Source organism: Halichoerus grypus, chromosome 12, assembly GCF_964656455.1.
Source record: "Halichoerus grypus chromosome 12, mHalGry1.hap1.1, whole genome shotgun sequence".
Classification (NCBI taxonomy): domain Eukaryota; kingdom Metazoa; phylum Chordata; class Mammalia; order Carnivora; family Phocidae; genus Halichoerus; species Halichoerus grypus.
The window spans coordinates 41,538,037-41,548,758 of NC_135723.1; the positions used below are offsets into that span (position 1 = coordinate 41,538,037).

General features: G+C 37.7%; 1 protein-coding gene across 1 annotated transcript in view; it reads right to left on the minus strand.

Moving 5' to 3' along the window:
- The window catches only part of COL28A1 (collagen type XXVIII alpha 1 chain), a 158,376-nt gene that overhangs the window by 96,334 nt on the left and 51,320 nt on the right, over positions 1-10,722 (minus strand). The window contains exons 14-16 of the mRNA XM_036064440.2: positions 10,233-10,301; positions 7,505-7,573; positions 3,007-3,075 (exon numbers count right to left, since the gene is read on the minus strand). Coding sequence (XP_035920333.2) covers positions 3,007-3,075; positions 7,505-7,573; positions 10,233-10,301 — 207 coding nt within the window. The remainder of the gene's footprint in view (positions 1-3,006; positions 3,076-7,504; positions 7,574-10,232; positions 10,302-10,722) is intronic.

Below are 10,722 nucleotides of genomic sequence, written 5' to 3' on the forward strand. Positions count from 1 at the left end.
GTTGCTTCTCTTTTCACCGCATTCTAGAAAGAGAGCTTCAGTGAAACCACTTGTTGACCTTGATTTTTGCCTTGGCAACACAAGGGACCTGTGTCTGACTCACACCTGGGAAGGCTAAAATGGATGGTGATGGCCAAGAGAGGGCTAGGGTTGGATCAGCTCGTCTATCCAGAGTTGGTCAGCGCAAAGGCCGTGCAAGTTTTTTCTGTGGACCAGATGTACTCTAGGTGAGAGACAGGGTTAGCCTTGAATTGTTTGGAATCCTGTCCAAGAGGACCTGGAGGAGCAGTGGAATTCCAATAGAGAGAATCAGTATAGAATAAACCCCCAGAAAAGCAGAGGCTGATGGGGAGAAACAGCTGGAGGAAGAGAGTCCTTCATCCATGTCCCGAGAGTGGCAGTCACAGGGGCAAGACAAGAGCCCCACAAGGAAACTCACTGTCAAACATCTGTCAAGACCAGAGGACCCAAACCATGTGACAACAGACCAGCCAAGAAAGAAACTCTGTGGCCTCCCTCTGACTCTCATCCTTGATTCGGCCTGGGAGGGATGAGAAGCACATTCCTTCCCGTGGACCACAGGTTCTCCCTATAGCTCATACCAGATAAATGAAGATTAAAAGGAAAGTTAATATAGTGACTAGATACTTTTTATTACACAATTAAAACTGTGAGTTACAACTAAGAGATGATACCATAACTTTTTATTACCTAAAAGTGATAAGAAGAGTTTGTAACTCATTGGTAATTTCTTCCTGCGGTAGGAAAAAGAAAAAACTTACCCCACCAAAAAATATTTAAAGGGTTGGTGAGGAAAAACTAAAATTTTGTTTTGCTTATACCCCATAATCCATGATTGTGTAAATAATGGTTACAGACACATGATTATTTTATTACAAATGGTATCCCCTTTTTTCCAGCTGGATGATACAATTGCTTGTTTATTTTTTAATTATAAATATCATTTTTTTCTGGTTAATGAAGATGAAGTAGTCTAAACAGTTTAAGAAAGCTAAGGTTATTACAAGAAGGAATCATAATGTTGTTATTAGGAAGAATCTTTTACAGTTGTCTACAAGTAGTATGATATGCCACAAGGAACCAAAAATTCAAAGAGATCCATGCATATATGTATGTGTATATACGTGTAAATGTGGTTATTTGTATTTGCACTCCAATTTATAACAGAGTTGAAGTGGTCAAGCCTCCAAACGTTTCATGAAAATCTGCAGGCCCCTCGAGGCATATTATCAACATGTTCTTGAAAACAGGAGTTTCCCAAAAACAGATGAGTGGGGAAATTCATTTCTGTAAGAGAATTAGGAAGATCTAATAACAACGGTAATTCAATGAGTAAACATGTCAAATTAAGGATAAGAAGAAAAATGAATAACTGTATAAATAGAGGTTACATTTAAGTAGGATTTAAATCATTTGTCCTAAAAGGGAAAACGAATTCCTTTCTTGTTCAAAGCAATTTACAAATGATGCATTCTATTCAATCTCCTATCCAGTGGGGGTCAGCTCCATATGGACACGTCTACCTTAAAAATGATTTTCTCTTGGAAATTTGGAGAGAAAGGGGTGAGAAAACAAAAGAAGTCAAAGAGATTTTTTTAAGCTGAAGAACAACAACCCCCACCAAGAACCAGCATTAAAGGCAACAGGAAGTTGCAGGTGGGAGGTCCAGAATTCGCAGGCCATCTGGAAAGATTTGGCTTTCTTTGAACCTCATTTTTAGCCCCATAGTGGTGACTCAGCACCAGGACCACAAGACCCAGGGCTGTCCAGCCACGTCCAGGATCAGAATGTAAGCCTGGCTGAAACCAGCAAGTCAACTGCGAAGTTTGAGACTCCCTAGTGCTATAGTCAAACCACAATCCTTGTGTAATCAAAATATCCAGCTCTTCATTATTATATAAACACTTATATACAGACTTATCTTGGCTTTTCCTGCATCTTAATCCTCCTAATGTATTACCACTAAGATCTCTATCAAGAGAAAGGAAATGGAAAAAGGAGTAATATCCAACTTTGGTGTTGCTTGGATTAACAACAACAACAAAAATACTAATTAATTTCAAGATGGTTAGAAAGAAACTCAGAGTTAATGTTAACAATGAGGTTTGGAATTATCTCCTTTTTTTATACTCTTCCCACTCTCCCAGATGAACGAAGCAGTATTCATTCTCTAGGCAACAGAATAATTCAAACCTTAATCATAAATCTTAGTCAAACCGATTGGCTACTTTCTATGTAGGAGGACAGTCAACATAAATCTGGATTTGTGTGTCACTTTGATTAAATGAGATTCTGTAGGTAGATAGTACTTTTACATTATCTTTATATTATTTAGATCTAACAAAGGTGCCCAGCTTTTCCAAAAGTTATGGTCAGAAGATTTTGGAAGCCCTTAGAGCCATGAATGTGGAGACATCCTCAGAGAGCTTTCCTTCCTTCTGACCAAGAGAGGCCAAATGTCATTTATAAACCCTATCTGTGGTTTGCTTCTATTCAGGAACGGTGCCCTTTAAGTTAAATGGTTACCTCTGATTCTGTTCCTTGTTTTAAAACTTTTTTTAGATTGATACATGGCTAGGGGGTAGGAGATAGTGCTCTCCTAGCATTGGCAGAGAGTGAGATTTAATCATTCGCAAAGCCTCAGGGGGAAAACACGCAAACCAACAGATAAATAAACCACTGCTCCCAAGGAAAACTAAAAATATAAAATCACTCTAAAACTCTTATCCTGTTAGTTAGGCATTAATGTTAAAAGTCACAGCTCCAAGAAACACACATTTTCTTTTTTTTAATCTTTGGAAGTTCTAAAAAATAAAATCTCACAGAACCATCTTTTCCTTCCCTACATTCACTTTTGGTTGTATATTCCATTGCACTTTGACTATCAAATATATTCATAGGTGTTTGCAGGACTGGCTTTCAATGAACACCAGAACTGGGTCAGAGTGTTCTGTACCAAAGGGAAAGAGAGAAAGCTTTGATTACCTGTTCTCCTTGACTCCCAATTCCAGGGATGCCCATTAGTCCCTGGGGTCCCACAGGTCCCAAATCCCCCTGTATAGAAAATAAGTCAGAAATATAACAATAAGCCTCATTCTTTCATACTTTGCTAATCTTGAATTATGCTGAATTAAAATCTATACCATAAAAGGGTTCAACATAAAAAGTTAGAAAACTCTCTCTTTTAAACAGTTTATAGTTCAAGTTTGCCAAAAGAGTGAATGATATTTTCACTGTGTAGTCTAAACTGGTGAATATTTGCACTAGTTTATATTTATCAATCATTTTTCTAACAAGGACCAAAAATTCCTAAGTGGTTATTAATGACCCAAACACTTCCTGTTAGGATTACAATAGAAATATTTAAAAGTCTAACATTCACAGGGTCCAAGAAAATCAAGATTTGAGAGAGAAATTGAAATGTTCGAAAATTTTCTAAATACCTTTTCCTTCCACATCTTGCTAAAATACATTTTAAAAATTAAGAAATTATCTAAGGTAAATGCAACAAAATTAAAGAACCTCACCTTTTCCTTCCATGAGATAAATTCGGGCAACAAAGTGAGAGTTATCAGTAAGAAGAACACTATCATTCATTCATTCTTGGTGTCTTTCAACAAATACTTGTGAGTGCCCATTATGTGCCCTGGATTGTTCCAAACACTGGGGAAGCAACAGTGACCTAAAGAGCCAAAAAGCTCTCTCTTCACAGAGCTCACATTTCAGTAGGAAAAACAGAAGATAGTAAACAAGATAAATAGATAAAATAAGTAATATGTTGAATAAGGATAAGTGCTAAGGAGAAAAATAAATCAAGGAAGGGGGGAGACAACTACAGTTTTGCATGAGGTGGCCAAGGATGGCCTCACCGAAGAGAGACAAAGAACCAGGTAGAAACACAGGAAAAGTATTCCAAGCAGAGCAAACGCCCAGTGTGAGGATGATGCCTGGCACATCCCAGAACAGCAAAGAGACAAATGAGATGCATATTTTATTTTATTTTTTATTTTTATTTTTATTTTTTGAAGAAGGCTCCATGCCCCACGTGGGGCTTGAACTCACAATCCTGGGATTAAGAGTCACATGCTCTACCAACTGAGCTAGCCAGGCGTCCTGGACATTTAAATGTCAGTTGTCTTTAGGCTCCATCAGGATCCATGAACTTGTTCTTAAATAGCTGGACAGTAAACATTTTGTTCTTGAGGGCCATAGTAAGGTCTCTGTCATCAGTAATGGACGCCGCTTTGGTTGTACCAAAGCAAGCACAGACAATAATACCTAGATGCACAGATATACCTGCGTTCTAAAAACACTGTATTTGTAAGAATAACAGCCAGCCCTATAGTTTGCCAATGCCTGGACTAAATAAGTGTTTTTATGAACAAAACTGTATCGTTGGATCATACTTCACATAATATTAGGGGCGCCTGGGTGTCTCAGTCTGTTAAGTATCCAACTCTTGATCTCAGCTCAGGTCTTGATCTCAGGGTCGTGAGTTCAAGCCCCATGTTGGGCTCTATGCTGGGTGTGGAACCTGCATAAAGAAAGAAAGAATGCTGATCCTGTCATTAAGACATGCCCTGGAATATGCTTCTTAGTGTTTTACTCTGTGTCAACCCCCATTCTAAATAAATATCTTAGAGGGAAAGATGTAATGGACTCAAGTTCTAGTTCAGAGCTGGATTATTCTGATTCAGAATTGGATTGCTTGTCATGTGGCAGGCACTGTGTTAAATGCTTTTTCATGCTTTATCTCATTTAATCTTCACAAGAACCCTCTGAAAGTAGGCATCCCTATCTTCCAGATGAGGTTAAGTACTTTGCCCCAGTCATACAAACGTTAGATGACAGAGGCAAGATTCAAGTTCACTCTCTCTGACTCCAGAACCCACTCATAACCACTATTCTGCAAATATTCAATGAACACATAAGAAGCATCTTCTTTTGTGCATTATTATTTACATTTAATTTCTGTATCAAAACCACTTCTTTGTGTTTTACCAATTATATATTTTGAGAGCCCTTATCATAGAGGTATTTATCTTATCACTTGAATTACAGACACAAATGTGCTTGAATCTAACATTATAGATAAAAGCTATGGTGAGCACTGTGAATTGTGTAAGACTGTTGAATCACAGACCTGTACCTCTGAAACAAATAATACATTATATGTTAAAAAAAATAAAGAAGAAGATAACAGGAAGGGAAGAATGAAGGGGGGGAAATCAGAGGGGGAGATGAACCATGAGAGACTACGGACTCTGAGAAACATACTGAGGGTTCTAGAGGGGAGGGGGCGGGGGGTTGGGTTAGCCCGGTGATGGGTATTAAAGAGGGCACGTTCTGCATGGAGCACTGGGTGTTATACGCAAACAATGAATCATGGAACACTACATCAAAAACTAATGATGTAATGTATGGTGATGAACATAACATAATAAAATAAAAAAAACACTAACTTGAAATTTAAAAAACCAAAAAAATGGCAAATAAAAAGTTGAGACAAAAAAAAAGAATAGGAAAGGAGGAAAGGGGGAAGGGTGAGGATTTGGTAAGGGAGTAGCTGATGAAAGCCTCGCAATTACTATGTGATAATGTCTGATATTTCAATGTATTTCCTTTGCATGAGCTCCAGATGTAAAAACACAAATGCCATGACAACAACACCTGAAAAAGTTAATTTACTGAACTCATAAAACAATAGATCTGTTGTACTCAGTTCTCACTGCTCCGAAGGAAGAAAGACAATCTTACATATTTTTAGGGTATTTTGGAGCTGGAGCTGAACTATTTGAACCAAAAACTGTATTACAACTAAAATTTGTATAACTCACTATTTACCAGTATCTCAGCTATTTAAATACAGATATCTAAAAGAGACAGCTACCAGTAAATAAAAGAAATAAGTCATTCAAAATTGAAACACAACACCTAAAGTAATCATGAACATAAATCATTATTCTAATATATAATGTGATGATATGCTTAGAGATTAACATATAAATGACTCCAAATTGATATGAGGTCTCTGTTTTTTGTACGTTTCTTATATCATCTTCACCTCTGGGAGCTTTCCCTTCCCAGTGGTCTGTAGGGCTTTATTAGCCTCCGGAGCTCCTAGCACCAGCCTCACTACCACTTCTAATCTGGGTATGATCTGCAGCTATTTTAAAGAAAACAAGGAACTAGTGAGAAAGAGAAAAGCAATGACAGGTTGACCATGGTGTTGAACATAAACAATTTTACAGAATACTGTCAGATATGGCCATTCGATGTGATAAACCAAGATAAAAGCAAGAGCACTCCATAGTTATGTCTGAGCACAGACAAAAACAAAAAACAGCATCCAAACCACCTATCCCCAGCAAAATGATCAAACATCCCCCTAAACTAGCTAAAGTGAATGACTGCTACTTCTTTACCAATTATAGCTAAGCCTGACTCCATTTTTCCCACCTCCTAGATAAGAGTCATTAAAATAGCCAGTCTTAAAATTACCTCACCTCCTGTACCCCTGAAACAAATAATACATTATATGTTTAAAAAAAAAATAAGAAGATAGCAGGAAGGGAAAAATGAAGGGGGGGAATCAGAGGGGGAGACGAACCATGAGAGACGATGGACTCTGAGAAACAAACTGAGGGTTCTAGAGGGGATGGTGGTGGGGGAAAGGGTTAGCCCAGTGATGGGTATTAAAGAGGGCACGTTCTGCATGGAGCACTGGGGATTATACGCAAACAATGAATCATGGAACACTACATCAAAAACTAATGATGTAATGTATGGTGATTAACATAACATAATAAAATAAGAAAAAAATTTACCTCCCTTCCTAACAGCATCCAATCCAAAGTCAACTCCTACTTTCTTAGACACTTCCCAAAAACACCTAACACAAGCCCAAATGCTATAAAAAATCTTTCATCCTCTTACTGAGTAGTAATGGGTTCCCCATGGTATGTGGTCTGCCTCACTGCAATGAATCTATAGACCTAACTTTGTTCAACTATAGGTGGACCCCTCTTGGTCCTTGTTAGAGGGCATCAGCACTAGCTTTCTTAAATGAGTTCTCCTATTTTAGTCCCATTTTAAGGTAATATCTTTTGAGTGAGCATCTAATGATGGACATGCACATTCTGTAATGGGGTCAAGTCAATACATTTTAAAAAACTTTTTTTACTAAGAAGAGGTCTGTTTTGCTAATGTTTGGCATTAAAGCTGCTTAGCTGAAGATAGTTTTACTGGAAGTCAAAACCCAAATAAATGAGACATTACTGTAAATAAACATGATGGGATATTTCAGATAATAATTCCTCCTACATAATAATATACCTTGCGTATACTTGATTTATAATTAACTGGATACCTGTGTGATATGGTCATTAGATTGAATACAGTTCATAAATGTACATGCATAAAGAACAATGAACAAAAATAATTCTAGTGGCATCTTTCCTATTGTATACCCTTTATGCAGTACCTTGTCCCCTTTGATTGACAGGCCTTGTAATCCTTGTGGGCCAATTGGTCCTTCAGAGCCTTTTTCACCCTGAAAGTATATGGGAGAAATATCAGTATATTAATAAAAATGAGGATTTCAAAATAGCTGAAGCATCTAAAGCATCCAAATTCACTGCTCACTACAAATGGGTAATTCTAGCCCACCCGAAGATCTGTAACTTGCAAAAAAATACAGTTTTAATACTCTTAAATAAGAAGGAATCTGTCCAAACAGAACACATATACAGCAACACTAAAGTTGGAAAAGAGCTCCATTCCTGATAGAAATATCTGGAAATGGGGGACCTAACTAATCATATAGTACAACAAACTGAATCAATCCTTCATTTCCTTAACACTGCTCAACTAGATCCATCACACAATGAAAATTCATCTCTCATATTAGTATATGAACTAATGCTTGCTAGTATTGAATTACTTATTAAATGTTTTATATCATAATTTATAAACATTCATTGAAAATTTAGTTTTAAAATGATTCATAGAAAATCTTCTTGGAGTACTTCTATAGTCACATGACCTATGCGACTAGCTCTGGTTGTAATATAATTGCAATGAAGTCATAACATTTTGTGCATTTGTGTGAAAAATAAGCCATATTATTAATTAGGAATAGCATTTATTTAAAGCCAGAGTAAAATCAAAGAACACTTGCAAGAAACCTAAGAAAAGGGAAAATATACCTTTAAGTCCCTCTTTATTCATAATTTATTCTACGTCAATGCAAAGTAACCCAAGTAGCACACATAGAAAACTCCCCATTGACCCTGCTGGTTGGGGAATGAAGTATTCTGACTAATGGGTTCTTCTGATCATTACCACAGAGTATAATTACATAAGTCGACCCTAAAGTAACACTGAATATAATGGATTCTTTCTGTGATGAGATGCAGGGCGATGCAGTGCTGTGGGTTATGATGAGTAAGAGTGTATCATTATAACATTGAACCTGTCACTAAAACTCACCCTGCAGTATGCTTCTTAGTGTTTCACTTATTCACTTCTCATTTACTTATTTATGTTAAAAACCCCCACAGGTTATAAAGAGAAATAACCCTATTTGAATTTCCCAGGTTGTTTGGACTACACATAAATAGAAATTTACTATATGACAAAAAAAAACTCAAGAAATTATGTATTATAAAACTTTCTGAAATGTAGCACTTAGCTGTTGGCCTGACTTCTGAGAGTAATACTCTGGTTAAGTCAGGACATTAGGAATGTCCCCTTTCTCCTACAGATTATTTCCTTTGATGATGACAAATTAAAGTTTGTTAGTTATTGAGGGCCTCTTTTAAAATTCAACCCAGCAGTCATTCACAACTTAGTATGAATTAGGTTTTAACTACTTGATCTCCCTGTAGTCGAGATTCAGGTTTCTCACAGACAATAGAATATTGATCATGGCTGAAGAGGATAAGAATGAGATATTTTAGAGCATGAGGCTGGAGGGAGAAGGCCAGATCTTAGTGACTGACCAAATGGCTGAAGTAGAAGTTCTTAGACACTTGGAAAACAGCATGTGGTTCTCTGGGTGGTGTGTGTGTGCATGCACGTGTGTTTGGGGGAAAGAATTTAGAAAAGAAAGGAAACGGACCCCAAAATGTATTCTTGCTTACTCTGAAATGTTGTTGATGCTGCCCAAAGTGTCTTGGAAAATCATTTCCTGTGTGGCCTTTGGTAGATGGGGGGAACCAGAGGTCAGCAAAGTACAGCCCATTGGCCAAATCCAGCCCACTGCTTGTTTTTTGTAAGTACAGCTTTATTGGAATACAGCCACGCTCATTCATTTATACATGGTTGATGACTTCTCTCATGCTACACCAACAGAGGCTAAGTCGTTGTGACAGATACCATACTGCTCACACAGCCTAAAATACTTATTCTCTGGCCCTTTACAGAAAAAGTTTGCCAGCCCCTGGTCCAGAGGAACTTGAGTGCCAAGAATTATATATGGGAAGCAGTAGAAACATTTGAATTCTCAATTGCCAGGTAAAAGGTACGTTTCTCATAGCATTTTGCCCCTTATGATAACAAGGTAATTCTAGTTCTGTCCTCCCACCCGTATTTCTTTCTTATTATACTAATGACAGTATGATTACGAACTGGTTTAGTAGTTTCTTATCTGTGTTTCACAAAACAAAGCTGTGAGTAAAGTTCTGTCGTAGCTATGCTCAATAACGTCACTTCTGGACATAAAGATGCTATTTATCACTATGGCTTTAATGACTACAAACTAAAAGAGTTTTCTCCTTTCCTGTGCCATAATTATATGAGGTAAAAATCTGTCAATTAGTTATTTTTTTAAAGATTTTATTAATTTATTTGACAGAGAGAGACACAGCGAGAGAGGGAACACAAGCAGGCGGAGTGGGAGAGGGAGAAGCAGGCTTCCCACCAAGCAGGGAGCCCGACGTGGGGCTCTATCCCAGGACCCCGGGATCATGACCTGAGCCGAAGGCAGACGCTTAACGACTGAGCCACCCAGGTGCCCCCAATTAGTTATTTATAATCACAAATTTCATTATAGTTTCATGTTAAGGGAAAATTTACATATTCCTTTATTTAATAGGGTGAAGATAGGAAAATACTTGACTTCTGATAATTGGCTAGGCCACATTTTTTAAAGTTGTAAATCATGACCATGCAAGACAAAGCATTTTTTCATAGTACGTAAGTATTGTTACCTTTGGTCCTGGAAATCCTTCTCCTGGTAAGCCCCTCTCTCCTGGTGCTCCCTCAGGACCACGGGGACCCTGTTTAGGAGAAGAGGCAATGAGGAGCAGGAAAAGAGAGAGAAGGAGAGAATGGGGGGGAGAAAAAGGGGAGAAGGAAGGAAGAGAGAAAGGATTATGTTTTGGTTCACACCGGATGCGGCGATATAGTCCTACTTATTAGTGAGAATCCTTCTAGTAAACTCCATACTGATTAGTAGAATCGTAGAGTGGTGAAGAATAATATTCCACTTGATTAGCGGAAGATGTTCTTTTCTGCTGTCCTCAAATTAGAGGAAAATGGAAATTAAGTGGTGCTTCAGAATAAGGATTAGGAAATAAATCCTATGAGGAAAGTGTAAAAATCTAGGACTGTGTGGTCTGGAGAAAGTTGCAGAGTAATTAAATAATTGAAAAGTATCAGGGGAGCTCTGTGAAGAAATCACTGCCCAGCGGCTTTAAA